This window comes from Gopherus evgoodei, chromosome 23 (assembly GCF_007399415.2).
Source record: "Gopherus evgoodei ecotype Sinaloan lineage chromosome 23, rGopEvg1_v1.p, whole genome shotgun sequence".
Lineage (NCBI taxonomy): Eukaryota > Metazoa > Chordata > Testudines > Testudinidae > Gopherus > Gopherus evgoodei.
Genome location: NC_044344.1, coordinates 4,041,268 through 4,058,925, shown reverse-complemented (window position 1 = coordinate 4,058,925; position 17,658 = coordinate 4,041,268). Strand labels below are relative to the sequence as shown.

Below are 17,658 nucleotides of genomic sequence, written 5' to 3'. Positions count from 1 at the left end.
CTCACTCTATGGCAGTTAAACTCTGGAACAGGTTTCCCGGGGAGGCTGTGGAATCCCCGTCACTAAAGGTTTTTAAGAACAGGTTGACAGGTTGGACAAATCCCTGCCAGGGATGGTCTCTCCGTGTGTGTGATCCTGCCTGAGCACAGAGGGCTGGGTTTGATGAGGTCTCAGAGACCCTTCCAGCCCTACAGTTCCATGATTAAGCCTTTAGGAATTGCAGTGAACACCAGCACTGTGAAGGTTAAACCCTTCCCTTTTGGGGCTTCCAATTTCACACTTAATCCAGAAGTCCAGGCTCCCAGGTCTCCCTCCATTCACCTCTGAGCCAGGGGACTGTCAGTCCCACTGCAGCTCCTGGTGCCCCTAGAGAGTCTTTTCTTCCCAAGTCTCATCCTGCCCAGTCTCTGGACTCAACTCCAGCATCCTTCCTTCAAACTACCTGCCCCACCCTCCTCAGAGTCACCAGGCAGCTGGATTTTTATCCTGCTCAGGAGGTAGCTCCCTTTCCCCATCTTGTCTGCAGCTCCCCATAACACCTGCTCCATAAAGGGCCATGGCATGGAACAGGCTGGGCTGGCTGTGAGTGAGTCCCCTTCCTCCCTGTTCCAAGCTGTCTTTATCTCCCATGCCGGATACAGCACCCAGTGCATTGGCGGCACTAAACAAAGAAGAAAAACTGAACTAATTCCTGAGAACTCATGTGGATCCCAGTGCTGGCAGCCGGACCCTGACTCTGCTTACAGCAAGAACTGCAGGTTCACAGGAGTCTAACTGAGACCTATTCTCTGTAGCAACCCCTGCCTTTCTTGCCATTGGACTGGAACTGGAGAAAGACAGAAAATGAAACTGATCAAACATTTCCACAGATTCTCTCCCCACACATCCTCCTTTGGTTTTACAAAAATCTTTACATGAGGTGGGAAGACTCCCTTAAATAAAACTGTTAAATGGAGATAGGAGGGGTAATTTAAAGCCCAGCACTGATGCTGCAGGAGCTATAAAAATAATTGCCTATTACAAGATTTGCCCTGCTAAGCGGGGATACTGTATCAAAAAATGTTAAGTTTTTAAAATGAGGGGGCACCCGGATTTGAACCGGGGACCTCTTGATCTGCAGTCAAATGCTCTACCACTGAGCTATACCCCCTCTGCTGGAGAAAAAGGGAGAAAAGCTTCCTCTTACAGAGTGGATTGCACAAGCACAGCTGTGAATTTAACTGGGCATTGGCAATATGTTACAGCCAGTGCCTAAAACAACCACCCACATAATGGGTGGAAGCTGAGCTATGGGGAGTGTTTGCACAGGGAATGACTCAGACTGCACAGCAAAGCTTTAAACAGCAACAGCCTGTGGGGAGACTTAAACCTTTTCATGAATGCTGAGTTGTTGGATGCTAAACAATCACAAAGACCCTTGATGTGCAGCAGATTTATCCATTTTTGAAGGCCAGTTAAGGCTAATCTGATTCTAGTCTGACCTTCTGCATAGCACAGGCTGGAGAATTCCCCCCAGAGATTCCTGCATTAAACCTAATCACCTCTGGATGAAGTAGAGCGAATCCATCTATCTGTAGACAGCTGTCTATACTGTTTCACATCTGGGGTGCAGCTACTGCAGGCCGTGAAACCCGTGGGGCCCCGATAGGGATCAGTTAAATGGCAGCCACCAAAACATGCTGCTGAAATATTCCCGGCCCAGACAAAACTGGGCCTGGCTGGTGGCGTTCGGAAAGGGGCGTCAAATACCTGCTTGGTATATGGCGTGCCCCCTATAAGAGAGGGGTTGCAAGGCCCTAGCCAGAGGCTGGACTCAGGGGCATAATAACCATTCTGTCATAAGCCAAAGGGAAGCAGGGCCTCTATTCAGAGGCCACGTCTACACTACAGCATAAAATCAAAATTATTAAAACCGGTTTTATAAAACTGGTTTTATAAAATAGATTTTACGCGTCCACACTAGGGCACATTAATTCGGTGGTATGCGTCCATGGTCCTAGGCTACCATCGATTTCCGGAGCGGTGCACTCTGGGTAGCTCAGTAAAAGAATGAGACCAATAACTTCGATTTCCATCCACACTAACCCTAAATCGATATAGTAATATCGATTTTAGGGTTACTCCTCTCGTTGGGGAGGAGTACAGAAATCGATTTTAAGACCCCTTAAAATTGATTTAAAGTACCTTGTAGTGTGGACGGGTACAGTGTTAAATCGATTTAACACTGTTTAAATCGATTTAACGCTGTAGTGTGGACCAGGCCAGAGAGGGAACAAAGTATTAATCAGATTCTTAAAGGCAGTGTGTCCTTGTGGACGGAGCACTGGGCACAGGAGAAGTGGGTTTTGGCCCCAGACAAGTCACTTTCCCTCTTTGTGCTTCAGTTTCTCCATCTGTAAAATGGAGATAATGCCACTGACCTCCTTTGTAAAGCGCTTGGAGCTCTGTAGAGGCAAAGCACTAGATGACATGGTACTTACAAAGGGAAGAAAATAACCCAAGACCTTTAACTCTTTCCACCCTGGTATTTTCCTCACTGGCAGGTAAACGAATGTGTCAGTGAAATTATATAGACTGTGGAAGGTGCACTGGTTGCATTTTGAATAGGTATCACTCTAGCTTAAGCAACCTCTGAACTCTCCCCACATTCTTCTAGTACCAGATTGGTTGATTTTGAATCTAGTTGTCCTAAGTAAGGTGGTTCTAATCCTCCCCTTTCCTCAAGAGACAATTCCACCGACACATTCATCCCTGAGGACTTCATTTTGTCCCTAGTTATCTGCAGCCAAAATATTCAATTAGCTTAGAGCTAAGGGTTCCCAGGGCTGCCTCATTCCCCAAAGGTGGCCACAGGTAAACCTCAGAAAGCCAGGAAATATAGACTTACACTGGGACCACGACAACCCTGGAAAGCCAGGCCATGAAGAGTGGTGGTTTCTTGCCCCCACTCACTGCTTACATCCTTTAAATATATGTCATCACTCGCCCCACTTGCCCCCTTAGTGATTGCTTGGAAAAGTCCAGATAATCACATTTTTAAAAGACCTCACACATGTAGAATGGTAGATAGGGCTGGCCCTAGATCAAATGGTGCCCCAGATGAGGAGTGCCTTCGGTGGCCCCCCATTTTATATTGTTGCATAAATAGGGGGTCCATAAATATCTCTGGCATCCCATTAACTATATCCTTTATTAGGCGCTACTTACACACTTCTTCAAGTCTTAAAAACACAAGTACACTTTCACATTTACACACTAAAACAAAGTTCACAGTCTTGCGGCTGGGCACTCACTTCACTTCACTTTGTTCTTATATCTCACTGACTGAGTGGCAATGCCCTGCCCCTGATAGACCCGCGAGGGCGTGGCTGATAATATTCTAGGACAGCGTTTCTCAAACTGGTCCGCAGGCACCACGGATCAACTCCTCCTCCTCCTCTCCCAGCCCCTCCTGCACACCAGGGAACAGCTGTTCAGAGGCATGCAGGAGGTGCTGGGAGTGAGGGGGAGGAGAGGAGATGGAGCGCTTGTGGCAGGGGGTGGAAAGAGGTAGGAAAGAGAAGGGGCAGAGGTGGAGTAGGAGTGGGGGTGGGGTCTCGGGCTGAGCGGGAGGTGTTGGGGGTCCATGAAAATGTTTAAATCAAAATGGGGGTTCTCAGGTTGCTAAAGTTTGAGAACCACTGTTCTAGAAGGTTTGAGGAAAATGGCATTCTCAGAGAGTTTGGAAGGTTCCACAAAGGTCCAGAATGTCCTAGGAGGTTAGTGACAAATGAATCCACCTACAGAACACCTGAAACATGTGACTTCAAACATTCTATTTCCCTTTTTGGCGCTAACCACAAACATAGAACCCCAACCCTGGCTCCCCCATCCCCCCGAAGCGCTCGTCTGGGTTCCCTGCCCCCAAATCTGACCCTGATGATAGAGGTTGGGGACAGAGGAAAACCAGCCTCAGCAGTCATAATGATAAAAGAACCCACAAAGGTTAGATTCAGATGTGCTCTCTGGAGCAGAGATTATTAACCTGTCTGGAGAGTGTACTGGCCCAACCCAGTGAGAGCTGCTAACCTTCCTGGCTGTGCTGGTTCCACTGGGTGCCCTGGGAGCTAACAGAGAAATGGTTGGTTGTAGCTGATATGCAGCAGAGACCAGGATTTCGCAGAGATCTTGACCAAATGTGACAGGGACAAATGCCCAGCTGGAGACTGATAAAAGGAAACTGCCCTGATCACTGATAATGCCCTAGCAAGCTAAATAAACATTTACTATTTAAGACTCTCTATAAACACACAACAAATCAAGGGTAGAGCTGAGACAACCCAGAAGTCCTGACTCCCAGCCCCTGCCTTAAGCACTAGCTACTCTGCATCCTGGAGCCTAGAATAGAACCCAGGTATCCTGTTACCCATGCCAGGAATCTGCTGCCAGAGCCTGTTTTCAAAAGACTTCAATCACCCGAGGGACATTGCTCCAGCAACTGCTACAGGGAGCCTGCAGGGGCCAAGGGAAGGGGCATATTTACCAGTTCAAATCTAAAACTAGATTTGGATTCCATTTTATTTATACCCACAAAATTGGGGAGTACCACTGACTTCAATAGAAGGAAGATTTGATCCTCTGGAAGGTATATGTGGCCAGCTTGAATTGCATTTTGCTAAACACAAAGCAGGAGAGGGATTCAAACCATCCTTTACACAATACCAAGCCAAACACAACACACTAGTCCCTCAGCTGCAGGGCTGGCTAGCATTTGCCAATGATGATTACAACATGGCTAGCTAGCAATTTATTTCATGCTCAGCCTCCACTGTCTCAAACATGAGGAAGTGTGCAAGCATTAGTCCCTCAATCTATCAAGGACATCACATCGGAAAGCAAGGAAACAAAACACCTCTGTGCCTAGGAGGGTTGTCAGTTTTGGCTGGACGTAACCTGGGAGGTTTCATCACATGACATAACCTTTAATTCAAGATTAATCTGTAATTCCTGGAGACTCCCAGACAATCCTGGATGACCGGCAACCCTAGTGCCTAGGAGAAAGGAGAGGGCTGGCAGAGCTGGCATCAAGCTCCAGAATAACTAGGCACCTGATCAGCCAGTGACTAATGGACAAGGGAATCAGACCCCAAACAACGTGAAGCCCTCTCACGGGCAGATCTTACCAACCTCTGACAACCCTTTTTATACTTTGGTGACCCTGCTCTTTGTAATCCCTGTAAGAGATCTGTGTAAGAGCCACTCATCAGCAGATCTCAAAACACTTTAAAGAGGAGGGCAGGAGCATCACCCAGTTTTACACATGGGGAAACTGATGCCCACCAGCTGGCCTGTGAGAGAGCAGGGAATACAGGGCAGCTTGCCACACCAGTAGCAGAGCATCTTGTTAAACTGGGTAACACAGGATTAGCTGACTGAGCACAGAATTCTCTGGCGTCCTTTCTAGGGAAAACGAGATGATCACACAAAGAATCTGATTCCGTCTCCTTTCCTTCGGTGCTTTTGTCTCCTGGTGCTCATCCTTGGCCTACCATCTACCCCACCCACACAGCTTCCCTCACAAAGCTCTGGGACAAAAGAGGCCCCAGTGCAGGGCCGGCGCTTCCATTTAGGCGACCGCCTAGCACTAGGATTTGGGAGGGCGGCATTTTGCCACCCTCAGCGGCAATTCGGCGGCAGGGGGTCCTTCCACGCTTCGGGTCTTCAGCAGGAATTCTGCGGCGGGTCTTCACTCACTCCGGGACCCGCTGCCAAAATGCCCCGAAGACCGGGAGCCGCAGAAGGACCCCCCCGCCGCAGAATTGCCGCCAACGACGGGGAGAATGGAAGGGCCCCTGCCTAGGGCAGCAAAAACTCTGACGTCGCTCCTGCCCCAGTGACATTACCCCCCCACACACTGGCAGCTGGTTAATATGTACATATTGTTTTCCTTAAGGGCCAGGCTCTAAGGGCTTTTTGGCTGTCGCCCTTTGGATCCAGCAGGCCCCAGGGCAGGAAGTCCTTCTGGGGAGGCAATAATTTCACTTCTCATAAGTGCGGGATCCAGCGATACTCCAAAAGAGGGTCTGTGAGCAGCTCCCATTAAAATCGGGACAATTCCCAGCTTTTCGCGACCAAGCGGCAATAAGCATAACAGTAGCATTGTCCATTCGGACCCCCTCAAAAATCACGAGTCAGGTGCTAAAATCAGGAGATCAATTTACCAATCGTGAGATTTCAAATAGTAACACAGCTGGGGTTCTGTTTAGTGGACTGATGGTTTCTGAGCTGGCAGTGTGATGTTTCCCGCTTTCCTCCATCACGGTGAAGGCCAGGAATTTACTTTGAAATCAATGCTACCATGGTCAACTTAACTATGTCGCACAGGGTATGAAATTTTTCACAGCCCTGAGCAAGGTAACTACATTGATCCAAGTTTTAGGTATAGACCAGGCCTGAGAGTTTCACTTAATCACATGACTCCAGGAGCTGAGATTTTAAAACCAAACCTAATTAGCTGGCAACTCATAACAGAGTCCAAATCAACATAGGGTGTAACTATCCTAGAGTGCAGGGAATTGCCAAGTGGGAGAAGATATAAATAGGAAGGAGAGGAAATGAAGAAAGTCTGGACAGCGTAATTCAAATGAGGTCTATGCAGGGAAGCAACAAAAGCTTCAGCATTGGGGATATTAAATCTAGAGGGTAAGGAGGCGGACCACCATAACCATGATCTTCCTGGTTAGCTAGCTGCTGTGGGTGAAATTCACCCCTGTGCAGAGAGCTGGTACAAGGCCTAGCCATCCCTCATGTCCACTAAGCAGGGCATCAGTGGGGCTTAGGGGTATTTTTACTTACTGTAAAATATATTAAACAGTCAGAAACCTGAGGGAGGGGGGTAGGGTGGGAAAATCAACCACTGCTAAACCTTCTTGATTGAGGGAGGCAGAGGCAGCATTGTCTCCTGAGGAATCCTCTCAGAGGAGAGCATTTCCTTGTTTGCCCACAGCTGGCTGTTCCACTCAGCCCCCCAGCTGGGCCAATTTGTCCAGAGGAGCAGAAGATAAGGCTCCCAGCGCCAGGCAAACACGGTCATTTGCAAACCCATTAGGGGAGGCGCTAAACACGTCCCCCTGAGGGTTTGTCAGGAGGATGAGGTGACAGGTCGGGAGCACTTAGATAAACTATCCCAAGGGACAGTCTAGAGAGCTGGGGCTAATAACATGCTGCACAGACCCAAAAGGATTGCCCCGTTACATCAGGGTGGGGAAACTGAGGCATGGGGAGAGGGAGTGACTCCTCCAAGGTCACACAGTGAATCAACTTAAATGGAACCTAGGAGTCCTGACTGCCAGTTCCCATGACTAGATCACCTTCCTCTTCTGAGCTGGGGATAGATCCAAGGGGTCCTGACTCCCAGTCTGGTGCCCCAAAACAGGACAGAAAGTAGCAGGGCACTGTGCACACCAGGGGGTGGTTTCTAACAGGCAGGGAAGCTGGGCGGGCATGGACTCTGCTCAGGATCCTTCCTTTGCTCTGTGTGATCTACTGAGGGGGTGCTTGCAGACCAGGCTGAACAGCGCCTCGTAATGTACCTGCAACCACAGAAGCATATACAGACTCAGACGGGGAACTGGGCTCCAGCTGGGCCCATGACAGATCATTAATAGTGACTCTCTTCCCAGAATAAGGCCCTGGTCATCCCACAGCCACTGCTAGCCAAGACTAGCCCCAATTCCCGGTCCAGGATTTGGAATTTATTAGAGTCATGAGCTAGCCAAGCCATCCTCTGGCCTAGCCCCCAAGTACCCTGGGCTGGAAAGCTGCTAGAAACAGCTTCTGAGTGGAAATGAGCAAAAAACCAGGCCCGGCATCCAAGTATCCCCAAAGCCTAGATCCAGACTCTACGGCTACGCCCTGCTTGCTAGACCTCAAAAGAGCTGCGTTCAATCCCTCTGTCTGCAACAGGCTGCCCTGTGTGATCTCAGGCAAGGCACTTTGGTGCCTTGCTCCCACTGAAGTCATAAGGAGTTAGGTACCTAAATAGCTTTGAAGATATGTACCTCAGTTCTTCTGTCTGTGAAATGGGGGCAGTCTGCCTTGTCTATTTAGCCTGTAAATTCTTTAGGGATGGAGCTGTCATTACAAGACCAGGATATACTCAGGCCTGGCAGAATTCCTTTTTTATAATTTTGACAAATCATATCGGTGTTCAGTTTTAAACATCATTTTAAGCTTTGTTGTTATTCTTTTCTGCTGCTGATAATAGCTCATCTTAATTAATTAGCCTCTTACAGTTGGTATGGCAACGTCCACCTTTTCATGTTCTCTGTTTGTATATATATCTTCTTACTATCTGTTCCATTCTATGCATCTGATGAAGTGGGCTGTAGCCCACAAAACCTTATGCTCAAATAAATTTATTAGTCTCTAAGGTGCCACAAGTCCTCCTGTTCTTTTTTCTATTTCAGTTTTCACAGTTGCAGGAAATTTGGGGGGGTAGAGGGAGAGACACAAAAATTATTAAATGACAATAGACATTGAGATTGAAAAGCTTTATAACCATTAAAGCACAAATTGTCAATATCACATGTCCAAATATATGAATCAACTGTCCACAAGTTAACCTCTGATCAGTTCTCCAGCAGCACTTTTCTTACTTGGCTTATCTGTCCATTTCGATTATCGCCAATGGAAATATTGTCTTCCTTGGTTGGTTTGTGTTCCGTAAAACTGACATTTCCCAGTAAAAATCGAATCCTTCCAAGCCTAGAGATAAGGCAGCTAATAATAACAATGCTATGGCTAGCACATTTCAGCTGTAGTGCAGACGGGGACTTTCCTGGAATGGCCGCATCCAAACATATTTCTGGTCAGAGAAGTGAAACTGACGCTCTTGTTTTCTGTTTCACTTACTGACCCAAATTTAGGTGTTTTCTTTGAGGCAGTGTCTGCGCCCCTTGTATGAGCCCACATGATGGAATCTGGCCAAGAGACCAGGTTTCAACGCCCTGACTCTTATACAAAGCACCATGGGATCGTTAATTACCATTATTACTTAGTAGCTATATTAGGAGAGCATCTAACAGCCCCAACTGAGATCAGAGCCCCAAGGTGCTGCACAGACAGAGAGGAAGAGAATTCGATCAGAATATGCCTACATTCTGTGAGCCAGTGTGCGTTAGGGCCTCAGACGCGTCCCCAGCATGGCCCCCATGAGCCATTGGCTTTGTGTGGTCCCAGCCCTTGTACACAGCACGCTGGAGCGGCACTGAGACCTGCAACTCCTATCCCCCTCAGAAGGCATTAAGCGGCTGGTCTCTGGCTAATGGGCGATCGGATCCCGGGGCTGCCCCTCGTGTGCTCAGTGAGCCCAGAGCCAGACTGCCGGGGGCTCGTTTATTTTGGGGGCTGTTTTGGGAAGGCCGGTGATTATGCTAATCCTTTAACCCCTGATTGCCTCCTCCTTCCCATTAGATGGTCAAACAGCTTTAGCAGCAGGGGCTGAGATAGGCCCTGGACTATATAAACCCGGGGGCTGGTGCTGGGTTTCCTATCACTCCAAAGGGAAGATCCTCCCCCTACCATTTGCCAGATCTTCACCATGTGGGCATCTCCTGCCAGACTCTGGCTCCTCTCTTTGCTCCTGTGGCCCCGGCCTTCTGTGCACAGCTACATCTGGGCATGGTTGTATTCTATGCCCTACCACGCCACAGACGAGGCCGCTCTCTCCAAAAGCTCCAGCCCCCTGGCCGACAGCAAGGAGATTGCGGTAAGCAAGGGATGGGTGGGCATTTGCCCTGCAGCCTTCAGCCTGCCTGGCTTGACTGTAGGGGACCAAGCATCAGAGACGGGGAGGGGTCTCTTTTTCTCCTTGTGCATCCTGCAGCTAACAGGCCGGCCTTTGCAGTGTAATATGGGGTGTATACGACTAGTGGTTAGAGCCGGGGATTTTTTTGGGGTGGAGGAAAGAGTCAGAACTCCTGGGTTCTGTTCTCTGATCATGGGAAGGTGTCTGCTCTATTAGCTAAAATAAGGCACCAGGACTCTTGGGTTCTATCCTTCACTGTTACTGCATGTCCTATGGCAAATCAGGGCCTCGTAAAATTAATAGGCGTCTTTTCATTGACTGCACAGGCCCTGTAATCTCGCTGTACCTCATTTTCCCCTACTATAAAACAGATGCATTTATGGCATAGAGGTTAGCATTGCTGACATCTAGGCAGCTGGTCCTAGGGCAATTCCTAGCCAATGCAGCAGTACGTTTGGTGCCCTCTGATAGCCTACTGCAGTGGTTTTCAGCCTGTCGTCCGTGGACGCCTGGGGGTCTGCAGACTATGTCTAAGACTTCCGAAGAGGTTCACACCATTTGAAATTTTTTAGGGATCTGCAAATGAAAAAAAACTTGAAAACCACTGGTCTAGTGGGTAGAAGAAAGGACTGTTGCATGCATTGAAAGAGCACCACCAGCTGTCACACCAATCCTGATTCAGAGATGGATAAAACCACCATCAGTGGGGCAATTGGTTAGCACACAGCACTTATAAGGCAGTACTTTATTGAGCAATGCTGGGGTTATGAGTTCAAGCCTCACCTAGAACAGGTGTTTTATGGGTATGGAATTCTCTGGCCCATTTTTAGGAGGTCCAATGGATCCAAACAGGCAATAGAGCAGGGGTTCTGGGGACCCCTCAGGGGGTAGAGAGGTCATTACATAGGGGGTTGGGAGCTGTCAGCCTCCACCACAAACCCCGCTTCGCATCCAGCCTTTATAAGGATGTTAAATATATATAAAAAAGTGGTTTTAATTTATAAGTGGAGGGTGTCACACTCAGAGGCTTGCTATGTGAAAGGGGTCACCAGTACAAAAATTTGAGAACTACTGTAATAGAGGGTCCCTCTGGCCTCAAAAATCGATGGACACTCACAAGAAGTGTGTGAAGCTTTAAGCAGTTAATGACTATTAAAAGCTTCCCTACCTGGGTGTTTTAATCCTTAAGGGGAAACAGCCACATCTATCTTAGATATCATATGATCAGTTCTTGAGCTGTGTTATTAGATGCCCCCCGCCCCAGTTACTAATCCAGGAGGAATGTTAGAAATAGAACTATGTTCTGAAATGCTTCGCCCCACCCCCAGCAAAAATTCTTGCAAACACTAATTTTTTGTCCATGCTCATTGAAATGTTTCTTCAAAAATGTTCAGGTTTTCATTGCAAAACCAAAAACGTTAGGGGGCAGGGGAAGGGATTGGGATTTTTTTGGTTTAAAAAAATGTAGCTGGAAAATTTTCAGCTGATTACAGCTCAGATGTGGCTGATCTGTTTCACCTTGTTTTCTGTTTAAGTTTCTCTTCCTAGTTCTCATACACTAGCTCAGCATAGCAATGTTTAAATCCAAACTGTACAAAACCTCACCCTGTTTGTACAGATTCTTTATAAAAGAAAACCAAGGAAACATTGCTATTCATGTCAAACTATTTTTTTCTTTTAAAGCTACATCGCCGTCTATAACTTCCTAACAGCGCCTTGGTTAGAAAGAGCCTCATACACAGAAGTGCTTAAAACAAACCATAAATTCTGGAGTGAGTTATACAAACTGTCTCTGTCACGAGTGGCCTGCTGGCTTTGAGCAGCTCTAACCCATATGCTTAGTACAGAAGTTCTCAAGGACTTAATCATTATTTTGCCTATGTAGTATTCTGATTGTACTAAGAGCGCCAGTAACGGACCAGGTCCATAAAATGCCAAGTGCTTGGCAAACACAACAAAACATGGCCCCTCCCGCAAAGAACTCAAGTGCTAGGAACTTAGCTCTGAGGGCTGCTTCCCCAGTCCAACCCCCCAACCCCCCACCAAGGAAGCAGCAGGGACATGCCTTTCCCATCTGACCTTCCATTGTCTCTTCCCCAGGCGGCCACAACGTGTAGCCAGGACCAACACTGCGCCCACGGGCTCTTCTGTGATAAGCACTTCCGGCTGTGCTTTCCCCTGCGCCAGGAGTGGCAGTACTGCCGCTGCGACACCCACTGTGCCAGGGGCCTGAGCTGTATGTTTGGCAAGTGCCACAGGACCGTGCCGGATGGGCAGGAGGGTAAGGCATGAAGAGGCGCCGCTTTCCAGGCCTGAGTCGCCCTTATCTCATCCCTCGGTTTTAGGCATGGCCGGGATGGAGGAGCTCCTACTGTTCTGAAGCTGAGCACTGGGCCTGTATGGGCCCCTGGTGTAAGGCAGAGCAGCCTCCCAGCTGCTGTAATTTACACCTGGCCACCGGGAGACAGAGACTAGCCATAGGGCAGAGTGCTCCAGCCACACACTCCTGACCCTGTGCCTCCCCTAGGAGGCGGGGCAAGGCATAGCCATGGGGGGTCCAGCTCCTGCACCCAGAGAAGTGGGGTTTCTCTGGGAGACTGGTCCAGCCGCAGTCTGCAGAGGAGGAGGCCCTTGCACCAACAAGATGGGAGGGACCAGGTGCTATGCTGGGTGGGTTGAAAAGTAGCAAGAGAGGCAGACTGTGGGGCCCCGGGCAGTGGGGGGAGGGACTGGATGAAGCCCCTCCCTGCCTGCCTATCCCTCACCACCACCACCCGTCTGCCTCTAGGTGCTCGCTGCCGGCAGGACAAGGACTGTGGCATGGCTGCCTGCTGCGCCCGCCACCATGGCGAGCTGCTTTGCAAGAAGAGGCTGGCCTTGGGCGAGAGCTGCTTTGTGCCCCAGGGAGGCTTGGCCTTCAGTATCAACCAGGTCTGCTCCTGCCAGGAGGGGCTGGTGTGCAGGACTGGGGCTGCTGGCCGAGGGTGAGTGTGGGGCACGCTCAGGGCCTGGAGGTATTATGGAGATCCTGCCTGGTCTGGGGCAGGACTCTGGGATAAGGCAGGGAGGGGCTTTCATGCTATCAGACCTGCCAGGACAGAATACAGCAGGAGGTGCAGGGGCATTAGTGAACGTCTGGCAATGCTGGATGCATTGCCCCTGCTCTTTACTTGAAGGGGATAGTGGATTATACTGATCAGAGCAGGGGCATGGGACCCAGGACTCCTAGGTCCGAACCTAGGCTATGGGAGGAGAGTGTGGTCTAGTGGTTAGCCAGGACTCCATCCTGCTTGCTCTGAGGGTATGAGATCAGGTGGTTAGAGTAGGGGAATTTTGCAAGTTTTCTGGGTGCTATTCCACTGACTCCTTGGGCAAGTCCCTTCCCCACTTTGTGCCTCAGTTTTTCCATCTTTAAAATGGGGATACTACCCACCCCCTCACCCCCAATGCATGCTGTGCAATTCCAGGGTGGGGAGGAGAAGGGCAGAACAGAAATGCCTGTTCTGAGCCTAGTCACCCTCTGAATCGCTCCCTTCTTGTCCCCTCCAGGAAAGCACTCGAGTATTGGCAGGATAAAAGTGACTGGAGATGCATGAAGCCCTTGCTGTAGAGAGGAGGTGACTGTGCATCCTTCCCTGAGGACAAGAGCTCTGTATTTATTCCTTGTAAATAGCATGTACATAGACTTGCTCTCAAATAAACATGTAAGATTCTTCAGCACTCAGGAGCCTGGCTTTTTATCAATGGTGGCTCTGAGCCACCAGGTCAAACCACTGATCTATAACACGACCTGATGCTTCAAAGCACTGGCTGTTCCCTGCAATAATGCCCTGGATTTCTGCACATCGTTGTGTGTGTGATTGCTGTATTCTCCCATAGCGTGTGCGTGGATGGGCATAGCTTTGCTGTACTCTGTGTGCGTGTGTGTACATACTGGGGAGACCTCACGCTGTTTCCTATATCCCCCATGGCAATCAGTGCAGTATTGGAAGCCTGATATTCGATTACCGTTATCGTAGCCTGCAGAATTCAATTTCTCTTTGTGTGGAGATCAACACAAAGGTGTGGTAGCTGCTCCCAGGAAAAGAGAGAAGGTAGCACCTGCAGGTGAACCACAGATTTCTTGATCTGCAGTCAAATGCTCTACCACTGAGTGACACATCTCCCCCGCTGCCTTACCGCTTACATTACCTGTTCCTAAGGCCAGCTGGCAATAAGTACTATCTCCTTGTTGCCTAGTGACTGTCTGGCGCAGCGCGAGCAGAGGAGATGCAGTGTGTTACAGGGCTCTGAACAAATAAGTTAGGCCTAATAGTTCTGTTAATCAGGGCAGGCGTAGCCGAAAAGCGGCTCAGTGTTACAAAGATCCAGTAGTCTCATGGCTAATGCAGCAGTCCCCCTTGGCACGTGCAGGTAAATGCAATTCAAAGCAATCCACAGGCAGAGTTTGATTCCTAGAGAGCCTGCACTGAGAGAACGCGTGGTTTGGAGCATGCCACCGCTTGGATTTCAATGCCCTAGTGAAACCAGGGAAGTTTGGTCTTTAGCACTTTGTCACAGTTCCACTGGATATGCAATTCTGTAATTAAAACACAAGGGCCCAGAGTTTCAAAAGTATTTTAGTGAGGCAGATGCCTAAATACCTTTGAGGATCTGAGCCAAGGTGCCTCTTTCGTATCCCTGATGTCTAGAACTGCAGTGCAAAGGAAGCATGCAGGTTTAGCTACCTTTTGTAGGACACCACAGCACCACCTGAATACAAAGTGGAGCTAGCTCCGTGGTCGAACATTTGACTACAGCTCAAGCAGTCCCTAGTTCAAATCCAAGTGCTCCTCGGATGGGACTTTTTTTTACCTCTAGAAATCATGACACTAGTTTAGTGCAGTGAGGTGCCGAGCCACAAATGAGCATCCATGATGCTACTAAAATACAAGCAATAAGAAGCCATAGCACATCCCTCGAGGAGCTATTTCAGCAGTTCATCACTGTTACCTTCACAGGTAGAGATGTGGCCTTCGGTCCCCTTTCAGCCTGATTTCCCCTTCCCCCCACCAACTTCAGCTCCTAGCCCTTGGTTCTTTCTTCTTTTCTCCACTAGATTAATAATGTTACCAGCCCCAGTGCTCACAATTCTGCAAAAATCAAGAGATTGTATTTAAAAAAGAAAAACCATTTGTGATATTTAAGTCATTGTGGGTTCTTTTGACTTGCCTTCTGCGTTTGCTGACTCATACATTCAAGCTTCTCCGAGGAAGTGGGTCAGCCGCAGCGCGGGGCTCATGCGTTGTATCTAAAGCTTATTGACTAGAGCAGGTGGGAGCAGACATGTACACACGAGAACACTAGAAGGTGCTCAGGCAGAGGAAATTCGGTACAGCAATGAAGTTAAAATGGGAACTGTTGCATTTTTGAGAGTTCACGTAAAGAAAGAATCTAATTCAGCCCTTCTGCCCACTTGCTTATTGCAGGCACAACAGAATATCTTAACTTCCTGCTCTGTGCTGCTGGATGTTTTTGCTAAAACGATGAGCAGTGAAAGAGTTAATAGTATTGAGATTTAAATAAATTTCAGTAGGTTCCAGAGTTAACACACCCTTGTTATTAATGTGAGAGTTCACACCTCTCTAAGCTATTGTTTCAGGCCATGTGCAGACTCAGGAAGAAAATGCCCCAGCAATTAAAATCAGTACGCTTCTCTTCACAGTCAGGAACATGCTTTTTAAAAATATTAAAGTTGGGATTCCAGACCACAGATCTGTGGCAAGAGGCAGAGTCCAGGACAAGTTCAGTGGATGTGGCTATACAGAGCCCTGCTTACATGAGACAGCTGCTACCAGCCTCAGGCACGGGGCACTCTACCTCTCCCATGGCACCAGTGCTTGTTTACCTGTCCTCCCTTTATTAATGGCTGAGCTGTGTTAATTAACTAATTGCTCATGTCAGAGTCATTTCCCCAGCATGTGGAGCACGGCATATTCCAGGCCTTAGTGCATGAGCCCAGGAGTTGAATTCCAGATCACATAACACCCAGTACTTAAGAGTAGGGTGACAAGGAGTCAGGACTCCTGGGTTCCATTCCCAGGTCTCCCAGTGACTCTGTACAACCTTGGTAAAGTCACTTAGCCCCGGCCCTACTCAGAGCCCAGCACTCAGCCCACTAGACAGCAATGCCGACCTTTCCCTCAGAGACAGGAATCCAACAGGGGTGGGGGAAGATCCAGGCAATAATTTTTTTTAAAGGAAGACCTGAAACTGTGCTGGCTCCTTTAGTCCCACACTCACCTCTGTGCGAGGTGGGGACAATCACCCCTCTCTAGTCCCAGGGCACCTGGGAGGCTTGGCCAGTCAATGAGCAAGTGCTTTGAGATCTGCCGGAGGGGCAGCGGGTTGCCCGGCTGGAGGCGCTGTATCTGGTGTGGTGCCGGAGCAACATGCTGATTATGATCAGCTGCCACTGCACAGATCCCTGCCCTACAAAGCACCTCCCCGCGCTTCCTGTTTATGTCTCTCTGTAATGTCGTTAGGCCCAGCTGCCTCTCTGAGGTTTACGTACAGCTGTGAGCTCATGGGGTTTCCATGCAGAGACAGACACACGCACAGCTCCTCTCTCACATGGAGGTAAAATTACCCCACAAGCGGGCTCCGCCCAATGCCCTGCTGACTCAGCTCAACTCCTAGGCCAGCGATGATCAGCTCCATCGCCTGCAGCCTTTAACGCTGAGCCTGTGAGCCCAGCCCCTGGGAGAACGCACCCCACATCGGCACCGTATAACACTCCTAGGGGCCCGGCTAGAGACCGGTCCTGCTGGCCACCTGACTGGTAATAGTGCAAAGTGCCCAAGAAACATTCACCCACTCCTGTCATGCAAGGGGCTCTGCATGCCGAGGCAGAGGGGCACCTGCCCCCCATATCTCCTGGCTCCTGTACAGAGAGACTTCCCTAGGCACCACTCAGCTGGCCACAACCAGCACAGGACAGGCTTCCATCCCACCGCACAGCAAGATACAAATCAAGTGCTTGACCCGCAGAATCGGCCGACAGGAAGAGGCCACAGGGCGAGTGGCGACAAGTTATCCAGCATCCTCGACTTGAATCTCTTCCGATCTAAATAAAACTTTTTAAGGAGGCAGGTTCTGCCCCTCCTGCTCATTAACCCTTTCTGAGCTGGAAAGTGGAAGACAATGGGACTGCAAGGAAGGGCAGGCTAGAAACGGCCAACAGAGGCCAGGAATTTTGTCACCGAACTTTGCTGCTGCCAACCAGGGTCCCAAAGCGGGAAAAGCCCAGCAGGCCACGTGTGCAATGGGATGGGTTTCTGTGGTGCTGATCGAAGGGAATGGGAGAAACTGACAGCTCAGACAAAAACACATCTTTGAAAATTCCCCTGAATTCTGGAGTATGCAGTGTTAGCGCTCACATTCCCTGCTGTGAGGCCAGTGGAATGTGTCAGCTTTATGACATGGTGTGCGGGGGGGGGAGGGGGGGCTATATCTCAGGAACCCCTTGTTCCACTGACCCCAAATTTGGATCACTAATCCTCTCCTGCACCCCATGAGGCATACTAAATTTTACAGCAATCCAAGCCAGCTTGTGGATGTTGGTGCCCTTTAAAGAAGTGTCCTTTGAACAATACGGCCTTCGCTACCTTAACTACATCAGAGCTGGCGCTCTGCTAGAATGCAGAATTTGACATGCAGACGTCATGAGTTTCCTTCCTTACCAATGAACACTAGAACTAAACATGAATAGAATCCTCTTGGGCTCATGCTCTGTGCTGGAACCAGGAACAGTGATGTGTGTTTCAATGGTGCTTACAGACTCCGGTTGAGATTGGGATGCCCCTGTGCTGAGCATGGCCCATAAGTATAGT

General features: G+C 49.2%; 1 protein-coding gene and 1 non-coding gene across 2 annotated transcripts; one reads left to right on the top strand and one right to left on the bottom strand.

Moving 5' to 3' along the window:
- Window positions 1-1,078: 1,078 nt before the first annotated feature.
- TRNAC-GCA lies at window positions 1,079-1,150 on the bottom strand. Its single transcript has one exon. It is a non-coding gene; the product is annotated as a tRNA-Cys (tRNA).
- An 8,523-nt stretch (window positions 1,151-9,673) lies between these two features.
- LOC115639224 (dickkopf-related protein 3-like) lies at window positions 9,674-13,397 on the top strand. Its single transcript, XM_030541711.1, has 4 exons — window positions 9,674-9,748; window positions 11,888-12,068; window positions 12,576-12,771; window positions 13,337-13,397. Exons 1-4 carry the CDS (start codon window positions 9,674-9,676, stop codon window positions 13,395-13,397), a joined length of 513 nt encoding a protein of 170 aa, XP_030397571.1.
- The last annotated feature ends 4,261 nt before the right edge of the window (window positions 13,398-17,658 follow it).

Bases quoted from the DNA above. Each gene is read 5' to 3' on its own strand.
- LOC115639224 (XM_030541711.1), top strand. From the start codon at position 9,674: ATGCCCTACCACGCCACAGACGAGGCCGCTCTCTCCAAAAGCTCCAGC. The intron at 12,069-12,575 runs GTAAGGCATGAA...GTCTGCCTCTAG, and splicing joins CGTGCCGGATGGGCAGGAGG to GTGCTCGCTGCCGGCAGGAC. The intron at 12,772-13,336 runs GTGAGTGTGGGG...TGTCCCCTCCAG, and splicing joins ACTGGGGCTGCTGGCCGAGG to GAAAGCACTCGAGTATTGGC.